Source organism: Halichoerus grypus, chromosome 11, assembly GCF_964656455.1.
Source record: "Halichoerus grypus chromosome 11, mHalGry1.hap1.1, whole genome shotgun sequence".
Lineage (NCBI taxonomy): Eukaryota > Metazoa > Chordata > Mammalia > Carnivora > Phocidae > Halichoerus > Halichoerus grypus.
Window position 1 is genome coordinate 646,069 of NC_135722.1, and position 19,937 is coordinate 666,005.

The 19,937-nt window shown below is 55.5% G+C and overlaps 2 protein-coding genes across 4 annotated transcripts in view; one reads left to right on the forward strand and one right to left on the reverse strand.

The window, feature by feature from the left end:
• Window positions 1-3,953, reverse strand: part of CHID1 (chitinase domain containing 1) — a 30,062-nt gene extending 26,109 nt beyond the window's left edge. For 2 of the 3 annotated variants that reach the window (XM_036083729.2, XM_036083730.2), the window contains exon 1: window positions 2,754-2,886. The gene's annotated coding sequence lies outside the window, so the exon portion shown is untranslated. Of the gene's footprint in view, window positions 1-2,753; window positions 2,887-3,774 lie in introns of those variants that run through there. The other variant, XM_078057580.1, reaches the window with a different exon arrangement.
• A 7,919-nt stretch (window positions 3,954-11,872) lies between these two features.
• AP2A2 (adaptor related protein complex 2 subunit alpha 2) overlaps window positions 11,873-19,937 on the forward strand; it is an 85,976-nt gene continuing 77,911 nt past the window's right edge. Inside the window, exons 1-2 of the mRNA XM_078059100.1 lie at window positions 11,873-11,968; window positions 12,014-12,184. Of these exons, the coding sequence (XP_077915226.1) occupies window positions 12,118-12,184 (67 nt within the window). The 5' untranslated portion in view covers window positions 11,873-11,968; window positions 12,014-12,117. The remainder of the gene's footprint in view (window positions 11,969-12,013; window positions 12,185-19,937) is intronic.

Sequence of the window (19,937 nt, forward strand, 5' to 3'; positions counted from 1 at the left end):
CACTCTCACACCCGCACTCTCAGGAGCCCCACACGCTCTCACCCACACTCTCACACCCGCTCTCTCAGGGGCCTCCCACGCTCTCACCCACACTCTCACACCCGCACTCTCAGGGGCCCCACACGCTCTCACCCACACTCTCACACCCGCTCTCTCAGGGGCCCCACACGCTCTCACCCACACTCTCACACCCGCACTCTCAGGGGCCCCACACGCTCTCACCCACACTCTCACACCCGCACTCTCAGGGGCCCCACACGCTCTCACCCACACTCTCACACCCGCTCTCTCAGGGGCCCCACACGCTCTCACCCACACTCTCACACCCGCACTCTCAGGGGCCCCCCACGCTCTCACCCACACTCTCACACCCGCTCTCTCAGGGGCCCCCCACGCTCTCACCCACACTCTCACACCCGCACTCTCAGGGGCCCCACACGCTCTCACCCACACTCTCACACCCGCACTCTCAGGGGCCCCACACGCTCTCACCCGCACTCTCACCCCCGCTCTCTCAGGGGCCCCCCACGCTCTCACCCACATTCTCACACCCACATTCTCACCCCCGCTCTCTCACACCCGCTCTCTCAGGGGCCCCACACGCTCTCACCCACACTCTCACACCCGCACTCTCAGGGGCCCCCCACGCTCTCACCCACACTCTCACACCCGCTCTCTCAGGGGCCCCCCACGCTCTCACCCACACTCTCACACCCGCACTCTCAGGGGCCCCCCACGCTCTCACCCACACTCTCACACCCGCACTCTCAGGGGCCCCACACGCTCTCACCCACATCCTCACCCCCGCTCTCTCAGGGGCCCCCCACGCTCTCACCCACATTCTCACACCCACATTCTCACCCCCGCTCTCTCAGGGGCCCCACACGCTCTCACCCACACTCTCACACCCGCTCTCTCAGGGGCCCCCCACGCTCTCACCCACACTCTCACACCCGCACTCTCAGGGGCCCCCCACGCTCTCACCCACACTCTCACACCCGCACTCTCAGGGGCCCCACACGCTCTCACCCACACTCTCACACCCACATTCTCACACCCACATCCTCACCCCCGCTCTCTCAGGGGCCCCCCACGCTCTCACCCACACTCTCACACCCGCACTCTCAGGGGCCCCCCACGCTCTCACCCACACTCTCACACCCGCTCTCTCAGGGGCCCCACACGCTCTCACCCACATTCTCACACCCACATCCTCACCCCCGCTCTCTCAGGGGCCCCCCACGCTCTCACCCACACTCTCACACCCGCTCTCTCAGGGGCCCCCCACGCTCTCACCCGCACTCTCACCCCCGCTCTCTCAGGGGCCCCCCACGCTCTCACCCGCACTCTCACCCCCGCTCTCTCAGGGGCCCCACACGCTCTCACCCACACTCTCACACCCGCACTCTCAGGGGCCCCACACGCTCTCACCCACATTCTCACACCCACATCCTCACCCCCGCTCTCTCAGGGGCCCCACACGCTCTCACCCACACTCTCACACCCGCTCTCTCAGGGGCCCCCCACGCTCTCACCCACATTCTCACACCCACATCCTCACCCCCGCTCTCTCAGGGGCCCCCCACGCTCTCACCCACACTCTCACACCCGCTCTCTCAGGGGCCCCCCACGCTCTCACCCGCACTCTCACCCCCGCTCTCTCAGGGGCCCCCCACGCTCTCACCCGCACTCTCACCCCCGCTCTCTCAGGGGCCCCACACGCTCTCACCCACACTCTCACACCCGCACTCTCAGGGGCCCCCCACGCTCTCACCCACATTCTCACACCCACATCCTCACCCCCGCTCTCTCAGGGGCCCCACACGCTCTCACCCACATTCTCACCCCCGCTCTCTCAGGGGCCCCCCACGCTCTCACCCGCACTCTCACCCCCGCTCTCTCAGGGGCCCCACACGCTCTCACCCACATTCTCACACCCACATCCTCACCCCCGCTCTCTCAGGGGCCCCCCACGCTCTCACCCACACTCTCACACCCGCTCTCTCAGGGGCCCCCCACGCTCTCACCCGCACTCTCACCCCCGCTCTCTCAGGGGCCCCCCACGCTCTCACCCACACTCTCACACCCGCTCACCCACTCCCTCTCACACCAGCCCCACACGCTCACACCCACATTCTCACACCCACATCCTCACCCCCGCTCTCTCAGGGGCCCCCCACGCTCTCACCCACATTCTCACCCCCGCTCTCTCAGGGGCCCCCCACGCTCTCACCCACACTCTCACCCCCGCTCTCTCAGGGGCCCCCCACGCTCTCACCCACACTCTCACACCCGCTCACCCACTCCCTCTCACACCAGCCCCACACGCTCACACCCACATTCTCTCACCAGTTCTCTCACAGGCCCCACACGCTCTCACCCGCTCACCCACACTCTCTCACGGGCCCCACACGCTCACACCCCCCTCAGTCACACTAAGCGTGTTGGTCACACTCGTCTCCTACTCAGGTCCTTACTCCCACACCGTCTTGCACAAACTGGCTCTCACAGTCCACTCTCTCACCAGTTCTCTCGCGGGCCCCCCACGCTCTCACCCGCACTCTCACAGGCCCCACACGCTCACCACTCCATCTCTCACACCCGCGCTCCCTCGCGCCGCGCCTCCTGCTCTCACACGCGTCCCCCGCGAGCCCAATTTGCCGCGCGGAACTGAGGCCGTGCGAAGAGGAGGAAGAGCACGAGCCGAGACGCGGGGCGCGGACGCCACCCCGGCCGGCCACCGCGGGGCTCACCTTCATGTCCCGGAGGCCGGCCGGACCACCCTCGCGCGCGGCCGGAAGACGCTAGCAGGCGCCGCCGGAAGTCCCGCCCCAGAACCCTGGATCGCCGCCGCCGCGCACGGCACGCTGGGGTAGGGGCGGGGCCGAAGCTTGGGGCGGGGCAGGACAGGGGCAGGCTCTTGTGCCGGACTGGGGGCCGGGGACAGAGGGCAGGGGGCCCGGGACAGGGCCAGGGTAGGGGTCGGGGGCGGGGCAGGACAGGGGCAGGGGCCGGTGTGAGGCGGGGCTGGGGGCGGGGTCAGGGGCAGGATCCGTGCCGGCAGGGGACAAGGGTAGGGGCGGGGGGCGGGGCAGGACGGGGACAGGGGCCGGTGTGAGGCGGGGCCGAAGCCGGGGGCGGGGCAGGACAGGGGCAAGCTCTAGTGCCGGACAGGGGACAGGGGACACAGGGCAGGGGACCCGGGACAGGGCCAGGGTAGGGGCGGGGGGCGGGGCAGGACAGGGGCCGGTGTGAGGCGGGGCTGGAGGCGGGGTCAGGGGCAGGCTCCGTGCTGGACAGGGCCAGAGGGCAGGGGGCCTGGGCCAGGGCCAGGGTAGGGGCGGGGGGCGGGGCAGGACGGGGGCCGGTGTGAGGCGGGGCTGGGGGCGGGGTCAGGGGCAGGCTCCGTGCTGGACAGGGGACAGAGGGCAGGCGGCCTGGGCCAGGGCCAGGGTAGGGGCGGGGGGCGGGGCAGGACGGGGACTGGGGCCGGTGTGAGGCGGGGCTGGGGGCGGGGTCAGGGGCAGGCTCTGGTGCCGGGCATGGGACAGAGGGCAGGGGGCCGGGAACGAGGCCCCGGTAGGGGCAAGGGGCGGGGCAGGGGCAGGGGCCGGGGGAAGGGAGCGGGGGGTATCTCTCCCTGGGAGGCTGGCGCCCCAGCCATGCCGCGAGGTGACCACACGGTGACCATCGGGAGTCGCCTCTCCCGGCCCCCCTTCTTCCCCTCTGGTGGCCACCCTCCACCCTGGCCCTCTCCGACATCCCCCACAGTACCCGAGTAAGCGCAGTTCAGTCCTCCGCCTCAGGCAGCTTCCGTGTGGCCCCTGGACATCGAAAACCCCCGCGTAGCCGAGACCCTGGACTCTGTCCTGCCTCCAGGATCTGTGGCACCAAATTACAGCTCTCACAAGCTGGAGCCTCCCCCCTCAGAGGCAAACAGAACCCCTCCATCTCAGCGCAGGCAAGAGGAGTGGGCACCGCTGGGACTGAACAGTGTGGCCAGCGATTTTCATCACAAGGCATTTTACACTGGATACAAGCTGACAGACACCACCCACCCATCCCTAGCTGTTCCCAGCAGTTTCCTGCAGAAAACCACACAACCGTCCCCACCCCAGCTCTGCCCCTCCAGCCCCAGGACGCCCTGCCTGGCTTGTTTCCCCATTTCTGCTGCTTGAGACGCTTCTTTCTGAACTGAACTTCGTTCTCTCTCTTCCTAGTCATGTTTCCTTCTTTCTCTTCCCCATATTTCCTTTTTTTTTTTTTTAAGATTTTATTTATTTATTTGACAGAGAGAGAGATAGCAACAGCAGGAACACAAGCAGGGGGAGTGGGAGAGGGAGAAGCAGGCTTCCCGCCGAGCAGGGAGCCCGATGCGGGGCTCATCCCAGGACTCCGGGATCATGACCTGAGCTGAAGGCAGATGCTTAACGACTGAGCCACCCAGGCGCCCCAACTTCCCCATATTTCCTGCCAGCTGACCCCCCACAGTCTTCCCAGAGAGGGCTGGAGCTGCTGTGTGTGCTGAGGCACATTATGTGCCAACTGTCACTGGCAGCTCTGCGTTCCTGGCACCCAGCTCAGCCCTGAGGACTGACTTCTGGGGTAGTGACCCTAGGTCAGGCAGAGCTCTGGAGAGGATCCCAGTCAGCTCTGCTAGGGGCCCAGGTAGCTGCTCAGTCCTAGGAATGCCAAGGAGACCCCAGCAATATCAAAGGTCTAGTGAGAAAGGCTTTCAGTCATCATTCAGTGACTAAATGAACTCCTGTTGAGTTCAGAGGTCTTCAGCGCTGAAGAACGGCAAAGTCCACTCGGGGTTCACTCTGAGCCAGCATTGCCCGAAACCCAAAAGCAGGCAGGAAGGAGGGACGGTGCAAGACCTCCACTGGGCAGGGTTCTGGGGTGTCAGGCTCCCTGCTGGTGGATGCCAAGAGGCCCTAGAACCTGGATGGAAAACTGACTTCTTCAAATGGGTACACAACTTTCAGCCACAGTAAGGTTTAGAGTGACGCATAGAATGGTCTAAGAGAATCAAAACCAGAGTGTTATCACCTACATAGTAAGTGAAACCTGAACACGTTTGGTATTTCATGTTTCAGGAACATTTGAGACAACTTGGTGTTCACCACATTCAAAATTTTAACCTATCAAATATATGAATCCTTTTTTTTTTTTTTTAAGATTTTATTTATTTTTTGACAGAGAGAGACACAGCGAAAGAGGGAACACAAGCAGGGGGAGTGGGAGAGAGAGAAGCAGGCTTCCCGCTGAGCAGGGAGCCCGATGTGGGGCTCGATCCCAGGACCCTGGGATCATGACCCGAGCCGAAGGCAGACGCTTAACCATCTGAGCCACCCAGGCGCCCCATGAATCCTTTTTTTTAAAGTATTTATTTATTTGACAGAGAGAGAGAGAGAGAGAGAGAGAGAGCCCAAGTAGGCAGAGAGGCAGGCAGAGGGAGAGGGAGAAGCAGGCACCTCGCTGAGCAGTGAGCCCGATGTGGGGCTCGATCCCAGGACCCTGGGATCATGACCTGAGCCAAAGGCAGATGCTTCACTGACTGAGACACCCAGGAACCCCGAATACGTGAATTCTTTTTTTTTTAATTTTTTTTTGTTGTTGTTTTATTTATTTATTCCTGAGGGTCAGAGAGAGAGATAGAGAGAGGCAGTGGCAGAGGGAGAAGCAGGCTCCCCGCCTAGCAGGGAGCCCGATGCGGGACTCGATCCCAGGACCCTGGGATCGTGACCTGAGCCAAAGGCAGACGCTTAACCATCTGAGCCACCCAGGCGTCCCCCGAATACATGAATTCTTGAAGCACCCAAAATTTAGTTGTCAATTCAGACAAGCCAAACCACTTAAAAAGGAGGTAAGAGAATTGAATTTATAAATTCAGTTTGAAATGTTGAAAATGCTTAATGCACTGAGTTTGTAGATAGGACCAAATATTTTGACAGGTCCCTGAAAAATAACTATAAATCTGCTAGGCTTATAAAGGGAATAACAAGGTTCATGAAATTGAACTTAACAAGTTAAAAAGTTAAGTCTTGAATTTGTAACTTCAATAAATCAAATCCTAATTATTTAAATTTAATGTTAATTGGAGTATGACCCCCTTGCCCAGTCCCTAAACCCAGTGTCCAGGCCCCATTCCTGGCCCTCTCGCCTTTGAGGCAGCCCATCCTACCTGGGCTGGGTGTGGGGTACCCAGGCAGAAGTTCAGGCTCTGAATTTCAAGCCCAGGTCTGGCCCTCACACTGTCCTCCTACTTGTCTGCAGTGGGCACGGGAGGACAGAAGAGGGCAGGTATACGCCTACGTGGAGCAAGGGGAGCTGCAGGGACAAGCCCTCCTGCTGCCAACTGAACGACCCCCCCATGCTCTGGGGACACCCTCAGAGCCAGAGCACCCCACCCCAAGTGTACTTGGTCAGCCTCGCATCCCTAACCTGAGGCTGCCCCTCTGGGACAACTTCAAAAGTGTCCCTAAGTAAGGCGCTTGGCTGACTCAGTCGGCAGAGCATATGACTCTTGTTCTCAGGGTCATGAGTTCAAGCCCCATGTCGGGCGTAGAAATTACTTAAAAAAAAAGTGTCTCTAAGTAACTATGGGGAGCTCATTACACACCCCAAGAGCACTTGCACCTGGTAGCTGGAGGTGCCTGGTGGCTGTTGGAATTCTGGGGGCTAGGCTTGCACGTTCCTGGGGTGGGGTGAGGGTGGGGTGAGGGTGGGGTGTCCTCATCTCGCAAGTGGCCCTGGGCCTCTCCTTGTTGGCGAAGTCAGCACAAGACAAGGCCCTTCCCAGCAGGGGCAACCCGTGACTCATCCTATTTTAACTGGGGGAGGCCTCAGCCAGCGGTTGCCCCAAGGGCAGGGCCCAGGCCACTATCACTGTGTAATGCCACTCCTGAACCTCAAAACATTCCAGTTATGAGGCCGGAAGCACAGGAAGAGGGACACACGTCAGGATTTCCTGCTGCTGAGCCCTCCCCTGCTCACGGATGGAGACATCCTCCCTGGGTGCTGGAATAAGCAAAGTCCAGAGCAAGAAGGAAGGAGTGGGGCATACTCACATGCAGTGGAAGCTTTCAGATTTAGCTCCAGAGCCAGCACAGCAGATTTTCTGTCTATGTCTCACGTGTGAGCCCCTGCCAGCCCATCTGGCATTGGCCGGGGTGAGGGCTGTGACCTGGGTATCATGTGCTGTCTGGTGTGTAGGTGTCCAGTGAGAGGCAAGGCCGGTGATAGGCCCCAAGGCAGGTGTCTGTGATGGGTGGGTGGCCCTGCATAGGGCTGTGTGCTTCGTGGCATTGGTGCTAGGTTTTGTGCTTCTCATCATCCCACAACCAACTTTAAAATACCCCTGTACCAAAGGGAGAGGCAGATGTGTGTGATGAGACCCAACGGGCAGAATTCCTTGGTGGTGTAGTGGGGCAAATGGTGGACCCCAGAAGGTTGTCCATGTCCCAAAGCCCAGCACCTGTGAAGGTGACCTTGTTTGGAAATAGGGTCTCTGCAGATGTGATTAAGGATCTTAGGATGAGATCATCTTGGATTTAGGGTGAGCCCCAAATCCAATGACGGGAATGCTCATAAGAGGAAAGAGGGAGATTTGAGACACACAGACACAGGGGAGGAGACCTCGAGATGACAGAGGCACAGAATGGGGTTACATAGCCCTGAGCCAAGGATGCTGGCAGCCACCAACAGCTAGAAGAGAGGCAAGGACAGAATCTCCCCCAGAGCCTCCTGGGGAACCCTCTGCTGACCCCTTCATCTTCAACTTCTGGCTTCTACAACTGGGAGAGAATCAATTTTTCTTGTTTTTAAGCCTCTGGTTTGTGGTCATGTGCTACAGCTGCCCCAGGACCGTGATGTGGTAGCGCAGGAAGGCCTGAACTGATGTTGGGGGGCATGTTTTCTTTCCTGACACCATTTTTCCCAGGCTGATCTTAACATGGACATATATTCCATCAGCTCACACTTGCTGGGTGAATACTGGCCTGGGTGGACGCCCTTGCCACAAAACACCCAATGCCATGAGGTGATGGACTGCTGGCTGGCTGCTGGCATGGTTGGTCTGGCCTTTAAGGTCACAGGGTGGGGACGCCTGGGTGGCTCAGTTGGTTGGGCATCCAACTCTTGGTTTCAGCTCAGGTCATGATCTCAGGGTCGTGAGATCGAGCCCTGTGTCAGGCTCTGTGCTCAACGGGGTGGGGGGGCTGCTTGAGATTCTCTCTCCCTCTCCCTGCCCCTCCTGCTTGTGCATGCTCTCTCTCTCTAAAATAAATAAATAAATCTTAAAAAAAAAAAAAAGTCAAAGGGTGTGGTTTTCAACAGGGAACTTAGGAAAACTGAAGTTCCTGGATCCCTGCTCTGGGGGTGAATAGGAAGCCTGATCTGGCAGCACCCTGTGGGGATAGCTGGATTTTCATAGATGTCTCTTTCACCCCTCCCCTGGTTGGTGTCACCAGCTGCATGGCTCCTGTGGGTGTTTACTGATGACTGACAATGCTTCTTAAGCCCCTCTGAGCTCCCCAGGGAGTGGATGCGAGGTGGTCTTGAAGACAAGCCACAGGGCAGGATGGGGGCGCATCTTAACATGCTTCAGGACCCCATAGCTCCAGAAACTTCAAGGACACCGAGCCCTCAGGCGTGAGAAGAGGTGTTAACTAGGATCTTGATCGGGCGGGATGCAACAGAGCCCCCAGTCACGGTAGCTGTAGCGTAAACACGGGAGGTTTGCGGGCTGGTGCAGTGGTGAGTGGAAGGACTATTTCCACCGTCTGAGATGGAGCTCCAGTGATCAAAACCATGTTCCAAGTAGCCAAGATAGAGAAGGGGGCACAGACTCAAAATCCTGTCCCCACATGTGCTCACGTTTCAATGTTACCAAGGTGAACCATGTCTCCTAAAAGTTCACACGTTGGAGTCCCTCAGAATGTGACCTTACTTGGGTCACTGCAGATGTAATTAATTGAGTTCATGCCGGTGTAGGGCAGACCCCTTATCCAGTGTGACTGGTGTCCTTGTGAAAAGGGGAAATTTGGACACAGAGAGAGAGAGGAGCACAGAGGGAAGGCCTCGTGAGAAGACACAGGGAGAAGACAGCCATCTCCGAGCCAAGAGGGGCCTGGGCCTGATCCTCATCCACAGCCTCAGGAGGCACCAGCCCTGTCCACACCTTGACTTCTAGCTTCTAGAACTGGGAGAGAAGAAATCTCTGAATTCCTTTCTCTGCATCATATCCTGGAATTTCTGGCATCACAACCCTGTTTTAACATGGGCCCCTGGAGTCCAGCTTTCAGGCTGTTGGCTGCTCACGTTGGCTCAGCTGACCCAGATCGCTGGGTGCCCCGTGGGACAGGTCCACTCTCTCAGAATTCATCCCACACACGTTCTGCAGAGTTCCGCTGGCATAAACCTAACTTCCTGTGGTTCTCCATTCTCCTGGTGGCTAAGCCTTCCCCATTGCAGTGCGGCTTTATGTTGGGGACCTGACTCTCCCAGGTTTCAGCTGATGGGGCCAGGCCAGGGGGCTTGGAGGGAAACAGACTTTTCTCTTACATATTAACTCCTTCAAGGGATATCATTACAGCATCTTCAAGGGCGGGGACAACTTCATCCAATGTGGGAGAGGGGCCGTGGAGGCTGGCAGGGGGGCTTTTGGCAAGGAGGGGCAGGGGTCCCCAGCTTATGCCATTTACTGGACCCTACACGTGCCACACTAGCACTCCAGTGTTCCCACAAATTTGGGGAGGTTATAGATTCAACTTCTGTGGTTGTTTTGCCACAACCCAAATCCAGCCATGTGGCTTTGGGCTCAGTCTGATGGCTGTAAAAAACAAGCTCCCTGGACACGGGCAGCTTCCTGCCACCCCAAGAAGAGCAGTCAGGAGTTTGAGCCCATTACTTCCCTTCTCTAGTTGGTCTGTTTCATTCAAAACACCAGCCCTTCACAGAGTTCTTGAATTCCTCATGCTCAGCTGTTGTCCATGGCAGGGGACATGCTTGCTTCCCAGAGCCTGGCCTTCCCCAAGCGTGTCATTCCTGGTGACCAGGTGCCCAGGACTGCCACATCCCTGTCCCTGCGCCCTGCTCAGGGCCTCTAGCCACGTCTGGACCAGACCACCAACCTCAATTTTCTGAAAGGGTCATTGTCTGCAACCCACTCCAGGGACTATGGGAAGCATCACTTGCAAAAGTGACCGGAGGGCTGGGCAGACTCAGGTGTGGGAAAGAGTCAGGACAGCCAGCTAATGGTGCAGGATTCCCCCAGACACTGTGGCCATGCTGCAGGCTCTGGGCTCCCCAGCTCTTGTTTTCTCCTTCATGATGCCAGTGGTGGGCTTGTGGCCTTACTTCCCATTAGCCACGGATGCTGGAAAGAGACTCTCAGCTCCACCCTTGCCCCTGGAAACACAGTTGTGACCACAAGTGGCTAAAATGTGACAGATGTCCAATTCACACAACTTAAGAAATGAAAGTTTCCAAGCACCTCATACTCATAAAGGTATACTGTCCCTTGCTGAGGAGTGACCGTGGTTAGGGAGGGCTGAGTGGACTCAGGCCTGAGGTCTGATCGTAATAATGACCTGAGGGCTTGTGTGTCTGGCAAGGTGTGGGAGCTGGGAGGAAATGTGGGGTCTTTCTCATGGCTGCCTGTGTGTCTCATCAGGCTCTGGGACCCCCTCCCTAAACACACACATACTTTGGGGGAATGCCAGGAGGCTTGGGAGGCCCAGAATCAGCACTGAAAGGGGGTGAGATGTCTGTCCAGCTCCAAGCCCCTCCTCAGAGAAGCCCTCCACTTCGGCTGAGCTGCCACTCTGTCCGTGCCCCACGTGGGCCCTGCAGCCTTTGGGCATTGTCCTGTTCTGTGAGTGGCTGCTGGGGGCGGGTCAGGGTCTGCTTGGTCCGAGTCCCCTGGCGTGGCCATGGGAGGGTTATCTCCAGGTGTGGGGATGTGTTCTCTGGGGATCTCCCCTTCTCCAGGAAGCCTTCTGCTGGCCCAGCTCTTTGGAGGGTCTGGGAAGATGGTGAAATTGCTGCCTTGTAAGGATTCCAGTCTCCACAGTTCCGGTTTCCCCCAGGAGGTCTTGGAGGCCCGGAGCCTGGGTGGGGTGCCCGGTCTGTGGGAGGGGCCCGCCCCTTCCTCCTCCTGGCCAGGGTCCAGCCTGGCCTGACCTCTCACTGGGACCCGAGGAAGTGAGCCAGGGTGGGACAGAGGTCTCTTTTGTGGGTCTGGGCTAGTACCAGGTGGGGGGGCAGATAACCCCCATCTCCCCATAAGGAGGAAGCTTCCTTTTCAAAGCCATATGGCTCCACAAAGGCGAGCTCAGCAGGGCCACCTGCTCTCAGAACAGACTCCCTGGGGTGGGGAGAGGCCTCTGCTGTGCACCGTGGAGGTTGACCCATAGGGGCAGCCCTCCCCTTTCACCCCGGGGGAGGATGCAGAGGTGGGTGGTGGCAGAATGGCAAAGGGCCTGGTTGGGCATTGAGGGATCGAAGTGTAGAGTGGGCCCTGTAGTCAGCCGGTGCTGTCACGACGTGGGGGTAGCAGTCCTTGCTCTTCACGCCTCAGTGACCCCTTTGTTAAGGAAGGGGCTGGTGGCTCTGGAAGGCGGGTGATGTGCAGCAGGCCCTCAGGGCCCCCCACGGTGGGCAGCAAGCTACCCCAGAACCTGGGCTGGGTCAAAGCCGTGGAGGGCGCAGCTGGGCAGGGTCGTGTGGGGGTCGTCTGGGGAGTCCGGGGACACGAACCCAGGGCTCCCAAAGCGGCCCGGCACGCCCGTCTCCCTGCAGGGGGCGTTCCCGCGCCTGCCTTTACGCCCCCGCGCTCGACGTGCTCGTGCCCGCGCCGCCCGCCGCAGCGCGAGCGAGCGTGCGCGTGCACGTGACAGCGAGCGTGTGTGCGTGCGCGCACGCGCGGCGGCGGCGGCCCTGAGAGCGGCGCTCTGAGCCTGAGGCGGCTCCGGCTGAGGCGGCTCCGGCTGAGGCGGCTCCGGCTGAGGCGGCTCCGGCTGAGGCGGCTCCGGCTGAGGCGGTAGCGACCCGCTTCCCGCTCCACGCTCCTCCTCCGGGCCCGCCAGCCCAGCCGCTCTCTGGGGCACGAAGATGCCAGCCGTGTCGAAGGGGGACGGGATGCGGGGTCTGGCGGTCTTCATCTCCGACATCCGCAACTGTGAGTGGCCGCGGCGCGGGACCCGGCCTGCGAGGGGCGGGGGTGCGCGGCAGGGGTCCGGGTGCGGACCTGGAGGGCGGGGGTCCGGGGGCTCAGGCCCGCGGTGCGCGGGTGCGGGGCGGGGTCCCGGGTGCGGACCCGGAGGGCGGGGGTCAGGGAGCGCGGGGCGGAGCGGGGTCCTGCGTGCGGACCTGGAGGGCGGGGGTCCGGGGGCGCAGGCCCGAGTGCGGGGATCCCGGGTGCGGACCTAGAGGGCGGGGGTCCAGGGGCGCAGGCCGGAGGGCGGGGTGGGGGTCTCGGGGGCTTAGGCTCAGGGTGCGGGGGTGCGGGGCGGGGTCCCGGGTGCGGACCCAGAGGGCGGGGGCCAGGCGCGCAGGCAGGGGCTGCGAGGGTCCCGGTTGGGGACCTAGAGGGCGGGGGTCCGGGGGCGTAGGCTTGGGGTGTGGGGGTGCGGGGCGTGGTTCTGGGTGCGGACCCAGAGGGCAGGGGTCAGGGGGCGCAGGTCGGGGATGCGAGGGACCTACGCGGCGGGGGAGGAGGGCGCAGGCCTCTGGGAGGCAGGGTGGGGGGCTCTGACTGGGGCCTGCGGGTCAGGGAGCAGTGGGACAGGGGTTGCGGGGTGCAGGGTGCAGGGCGGGCGGTGTTCTCCACCCGCGTGGGGGGCTGTGGCATCGTCGACCGGGTTCTGGCGAAGGACCCCCCCCCCAGCATGATGTCATCTCGAGCACACTGCTCGTCTTTCTAGTAATGGAGCATTTAACCCAGCGTTTTCCAAAATAGCATGGATTTTCACTTTGGGAGTGGGAACAGCTCTGCCCGGGTTCTGGTGGCTTATTACGCCCTATTTAAAATGACTCATTCCCCGAGGGAATCCAGACACCGGGGCGGTAGAGGGTGGGATGGCTTTGGGGTGACTGCTCTGGCTGCTGTGTGCGTTCTCAGGGACACGTGTGTCTCCTCACAGTGGAAAAAATCCACACCAGAAGGGAATCAGGCTAGGAGGCTGGTGGGGGCAGCGAGGGTCCACCAATAAATCTGGCTTGGTCTGTAGAGAAACTACCGTGTTCAGAGAACGTCCTTTTTATTTTATTGGAGAAATTGAACACAAAACCAGTTTCCCATCTGGTGCGTTTTATTTATTTTTTTGTTATCCACCAGATAGTTGACTGATTTTTATTACCTTAGGTTTAATGTATATTTTGAAGAATGTAACTTCACCTGCTGGTTAGATGCTGTTGTGTTGAGCCTCCCCCTGAACCCCTCACCTCCTTAGACTGGAGGACCCGGATGCCAGCCTGGTTCTCCCCCAGACTGTGGAAGCTTAGATCTTCTGTCCCTCTCCTTCCTGTGCGAGAAACCAAGAGATCCATGTGGTAACGCTCTCAGATCGGAGCCTTTACAAGTAGGCAGTATTCTTTTTCTTTTCCTTCCTTTGCTATTTAATGTGATTTCCAAGGCAGTAGCGCTCGTAATTAGAATGCATCTTGTAATGCTAAGTGTTTGTGTGCTAGTACTGCAGGGGAGCCCTTGGCCAAAGGGTTAACAGCCTTAAATTAGGAGTGATGTCAGTCCTTCCATTTTGGAAGGAAAAATGCAGTGGGCAAGAAAGACATCGAGATCGAAACCCATTTTCTTGGACAGCCAGTCACCTGCATATTAGACATGTGTCCTGTGCTAGGTCTGCATTCGAGTGGAAGGTAGGTACCTGCCACATACTGAGGACTCGGCAGATACCTGTTGACTGACTGTAGAGCAGGCTTTCTCCACCCCCACACTGTTGAGAGTGGGGCCAGTCATTTGTTGTGCAGAGCTGTCCAGTGGTGGTGGATAGCAGCATCCCTGGCCTCTACAACGAGATGCCTCCGTTGTGACAACCAAAAAAATATGTCCAGACATTGTCCTATGGGGCAAAGTTTTCTTTGGTTGAGGGCCACTGGTATGGACCAGCAAAAAAGACAGTCTCCTTCCTGAAGGAGCGTAAGGAGGAAGGGGTGCCTCGTCCTTCTTGGGGACAGGTCTCTGTTTATTATGTCCCCTTCCTCAGAAACACCTTTCCGACCTCGCTGTGCCCTTACCTTTGTCAGTCATAATGCTTCGCTTCTCCTTCAGAGCAGTGTCGTGGGTTTGTGGCACTGTGCCCTCACTGCACTGTAAGCCCCGTGTGGGCACCACATCTGTCTTGTTTGTCATGTCACTCCTCCACTCCTCCACTGCTTGCACAGCGTCTGGCATGAGACATGTGCCCAGTAAATGAATAGATGAGTGAGCTAGAGAGGACTTCATAGAAGATGATTTTGTCTAAAGGGCACTGCAGGTAGGGAGCCCAGATGTGCCTGGAGCAGCAGGGAATTAGTTCTAAGCACATGTGGGCCGATGCCTGCAGATGGGGTTGGAAAGCTGACCCTGGCCAGAGCCGGTCTGATCTTAACCCCTGTGGGGCAGGGAGAGGGGTCCCTGCGTCCCCTTTTCCCTGCCGACTTCTGATTTTGTGTGCTTAAAGTTTCTTGTTGTGAGTGTGATGGATGTAGCTAGGCTCTGTGCAGAGAGGACACTGAGCTGGCAAGGGTCTGGACCCTGACTGCCTCTCACCTGCTTCACGACCCAAAGCCAGTGGCCACTGAGCTTCAGGTTTCTCAGCTGATGGAGAGGGGTGGATTTTGAGCTAGAGTATCACTAAAGTCTGTTTCAGCTCTAAAATTGCAGCTCTCGGGGCGCCTGAGTGGCTCAGTTGGTTAAGCGGCTGCCTTCGGCTCAGGTCATGATCCTGGAGTCCCGGGATCGAGTCCCGCATCGGGCTCCCTGCTCAGCGGGGAGTCTGCTTCTCCCTCTGACCCTCCCCTCTCTCATGCTCTCTGTCTCATTCTCTCTCTCAAATAAATAAATAAAATCTTAAAAAAAAAAAAATTGCAGCTCTCTTTTACCTTTTGAACTAGTTTCTTAAATTTCCCTCTTTAAGGCCTTCAAGAGTGGGCTCTGCATCTCTTTGCACCTCATGTAAGTTGTTCACTTCAGATGACTGGCTGGGAACATTGCTCCTCTTAGCATAGGCAACAGTGAATATGCTCCAGGATTTGAAAAGGTGCTCCTGACATGCGGTCTTCCTCAAGCCTGTAGCTTTTGTGGCTCAGGTAGCAAACTAATTCAGTGCCTCATAAAATTAACTTGATTCTTTTTGATTAACTTCAACCCAGGGCCACTGAATTTGGCTAATGTGAGTTCAGTGTGTGAGAGCCAATGAACCGTTTCTTTCTTTTTTTAAATTGGTATTTAAAAAATCCTAATCCTTTTATTTAGTCCCAATTTTTAAATAATTCTTTGTTTTGATATATAGATTAGTAAGAAGTTGCAGAGAAATGGACAGGGAGGTCCCAGCACCCTTCACCACATCTCTTCAGAGGGGGATTTCTTGCCTAACAGTATAATTTCAACACCAGGAAACTGACGTTGGTACATTCCACAGGGCGTATTCACATTTTATCAGTTTTACCTAACACTGGTGTGTGTGTGTGTGTGTGTGTGTGCAAGTCTTTGTACTTTTATCACATGTAGCTTCGTGTAACCCCCACATTAATCAAGATATAGAGCTGTTCCATCGTCACAAAGCCCCCTTGTGTTACCCCATATAGCCAACCTACCCACCCCCAGTTACTAGTCTGTCCCCCGTCTCTACATAACATCTCAAGGGTGTTGTGTGAATGGGATTGTACAGTCTGTCGAGATTGGCTTTTCTCACTCAGCACAATCCCCTTGAGGTCCATCCAGGCTGTTGCATTGATATCATATCCAAGTGATGGATTTTTTTTTTTTAAGATTTATTTATTTGAGAGAGAGAGCGTGCACACATGCGCTCGTGTGCATGCACATGCACACACAAGCAGGAGGGGCGGAGGGGAGAGGGAGAGAGAGAATCTCAAGCAGGCTCCACACCCAGTGCCCTGCCCCGACGTGGGGCTCGTTCTCACCACCCTGAGATCATGACCTGAGCCGAAACCAAGAGTCTGACCCTCAACTGACTGAGGCACCCAGGCACCCCTCAAGTGATGAGTTTAAAGAGAATGAAAGAACTGCTGAAATTGAGAAAATAATAGTTATTTGCTATTCATTTATTTTGGAACTTTTGTTTACTTTTACACATGTGCTTTATTGGCAGACATATATAACGTAATTAATGCACGTCTTTATTCATTGCCATTGACATGTCAATGCTACAACAGTGTTGAGAATATAAAACACTGGTGAAAATGTCAGACTCGGAATTGACTGCAAAATAATCAAGACTGCTATGAAAGAGAAGTACTAGGTCTTCATTCTTAAGAGACCAGTCATGTTGCCAGTGGGCAGGAAATTGCCATTTATTCCTCCATGCACGAGGTGGCGGGGGCTGGGGCTGTGCAGATGGGTTAGGGCACTTCCATCATGCTTGGAGGCATTTTATTTAATCCCTTCAGGCACTCACTCAAATGTAGGGAAACAAGTGGAGAGATGTAATTAGCTATTTGGCAAAAACCAAATTTCCCATGTTCTTGGAGAAAGCATGCAGTTTTGCTGCAGGTGTGGTGATAAACTAGTAGAGTAAGTATCAGTGCTCTCTTCATTGTGTTGGTCACAAAACTTTGTCCTTTCTGTTTTGTTAACTTTGTTGAAATTGGGCATCCCTTTGAATTATATTTTAGCATGACTAAAGTTTAAAACACTTATTTGTTCATAAAATTCCATTTGTTATGAGTCATAAATTGGATGTGGAGAACCAACATAAAATTTTAATTCAGCTTAAGTGTCAGTGTAGGAAATTAAACATAAAGTTGGTACTTGATTTTCCTGAGTGATAATAAAGATCAGAATCAGAGTTTGTCAGTCTGCTTTTTAACTTTTAAAGTTCTTAAAAAAAATTAAGGTTCATTTTAGTCTTGACTGGACATTTAAAAAATGCTGACTTTTTGAAAAAGAATGCTCTTCTTGCATATTTTCTTTTGCACTCTTCTGCATAATTTATATTCTTTAGAAACGGATTTAGGAAGTGTGTGACAGAGAGTAAAAGGAGGGACGAACCACCATGCTGGGGGAGGAAGGAAGTCTTTGATCCAGGTTGTATTCTTCCCTGTTTCCCTTCTGGCTCCTCTGAAGAGGGGGGGTATCCCTCTGTTTCTTTTATGACAAGTTGAAATGTCCTGGTGATAAGTATATTCTCATGCCAGATACTTAGCATTACTTCTCTTTCCTCTTAAGATGATTTTTACTCTGTTGTTTTGGCAACAATATGTGTCAGGATTTTGTAGTTGCAGAATTATTGGAAAGCCTGTCTTTGTGAGATTAAATAGCATTTCCTTGGCTTTTAAAAAATCGAATAGAGTCAGAGCAGAGGGGGGGATTCCAGTGTGATGGTGCCCCCAGAGAAGGTGGCTCTCTGGTGTGAGCTCCTGAGTGGGCGGTGGGGCTCTGAGCACCTTGGAATTTCTCAGCCCTGAGGCTATCTTCCCTTAGCTCAAATTTCAAAGCTTATAAGACTCCCAAAACGAAAAGTCTTTTTTGTAAGTCTTCGGTGAACTCATTTGGCAAAAGCACAGCCACGAAGCTCTGTGTGGTCTCCCTCCTGCGTGAGTGTTCGCAAGTGTGTGCTTCCAGGACACAATGACCGTGTGCTGTGCTTCATCCTAAAGTCTGAGCAGTTCTGGATTCTGGGATACATTGGGCCTCGGGTTTTGGGTAAGAGATGGCATCTGCGCCTGTTATGTGAAATTTGTGGGGTTCAGAGAAATAGAACATGTGGTCCCAGTCTCCCTGAAGAGTTTGCAGACAAATGGGGAGATGAGTTCTTGCCAGTGCATTTATCTTTATTGAGCACCACCTGTATTCGGGACTCTTGAATGCAGAATAAGGGGAATAAGCAGTCGTCAGGTGGACAAGATGAGTCCTTGCCCTGAAAGCAAGGTGGGGAGGTCCTAGAGGGCAGACGGAATACTAGAGGAACACCAGGTGCTCAGGCATCTACAAAAGGTAGTTCTAAGTCAGACTTTGGAATGTTTCATATTTACCCTTGACCTTGTTGAATATTTTTTTTTTTGTCAAAGCGTGTCTGGTCCATTCCCTCCCTGGATCCAGTGTGATGAAATGAATGTCGGATAGAAACATAGGAATGGCACCCCTGCTGTCCTCTTTTCATTTTGGTCAGCACAGGGGTTTGATACTGACACCTCAAGTTTGATGGGGCGCCTGGGTGGCTCAGTCGGTTGAGCCTCTCCCTTTGGCTCAGGTCATGATCTCGGGGTCCTGGGATCGAGTTCCACGTTGGGCTCCTGGCTCAGCTGGGGAGTCTGCTTCTCCCTCTCCCTCTGCTGTTCCCCCTGCTTGTGCGATCTCTCTCTCACACAAATAAAAAAATAAAATCTTAAAAAAAAAAAAGAAACCACAAGCTTGAGAGTTAGAAAGTTGATGGTTTCTGTCATCTTCCAGAGCAGTATGAAGTAGATTAAATAATTTTGCCCTCACCTTAACAAAATGAAAGATACTCTTTTTTTTTTTCTTTTGAAGATTTTATTTATTTAGTTGACGGAGAGACAGCCAGAGAGGGAACACAAGCAGGGGGAGTGGGAGAGGGAGAAGCAGGCTTCCTGCTGAGCAGGGAGCCTGATGCGGGGCTTGATCCCAGGACCCTGGGATCAGGACCCTGGGATCATGAGCTGAAGGCAGACGCTTAATGACTGAGCCACCCAGGCACCCATGAATGATACTCTTAAGAAAATAGAAATGAACAGTTTTCAGTAGGTCTTGTGATGTCTAAGATTTAGATTATAAAACTGCATTTACTGATTCTGGCATTGGCCTTTTTCAAAATAACTGACTTTTGTTGACATGGTTGAAATTTCATGAAAAGTTGTATGTGCCATTTGCTTATGGGAAGTTCAGGGCAGATAGGTTCAAGTGGGAGTTCCCACAGAGAGGTGGGAGCTGAGGCTGAGCGATAAGATTAGCTCTTGCACTCTGTGGTGGAGAGGGCCGAAAGGGTTTAACCACGGTGCATGGGATAAATAGCAGGCAAGGAGGAAGTGGCCTTGTTTTAAAATAGTGCCCTGGTGACTGAGTTGGGAAGAAGACCAAGAAGAGTGTGGGGACGGTGAGATGCAGGGGTACGCAGTGCCAGAAAGGGAGAGGAGAGTCCTAACCTTGCCCAAAGTGTTGTGACTGCTCATAAGATGCAGTTTAAACTTGTGGTGACACTCTGGTTCCTGCCTGCCTTCACACATCACTTCCTGCCAACTCTTCATTCTTTTTCCTTCACTGTTATTGGCAAAGAGGATTAGGACTGTGGCCCACAATCATCTAATAATGAGAGTGTGGGAAGCGGAGTTAGGAAAATTCTGTGGGAGTTGGGAGCCACCAGGTGGGAAGGTGGGAGGCACATCAGGTGGGGGGATGGGGCCTGTGGTCTGGCCCTTGGAGTTTGTATCTGTGTTAGTGGGGGTGCAACAGGTTGGAGAGGGCAGTGATGTGCCCCACAAGGAGAGGAAGGTCTTTGCAATGAGGCTGAGACCCACTCCATTGCCAGGTTCTGGCCCCAAATAGCTCCCCCAGCTTCCTGCTGCCTCAGGAAATGGGGCCTTGAGTGAATGACTCTGCTGGATATGTTCGTTTAGGGAAACAAACATTTCTGCCTGGTGGTTTGGGTCAGATTCTGATACTGTTTCCTTTTCTTTCTCACCTTTGCAAATTGTGGCTCTGTAGAGTCTGGAGTCTTCCTTTTTTAAAATTTAATTTA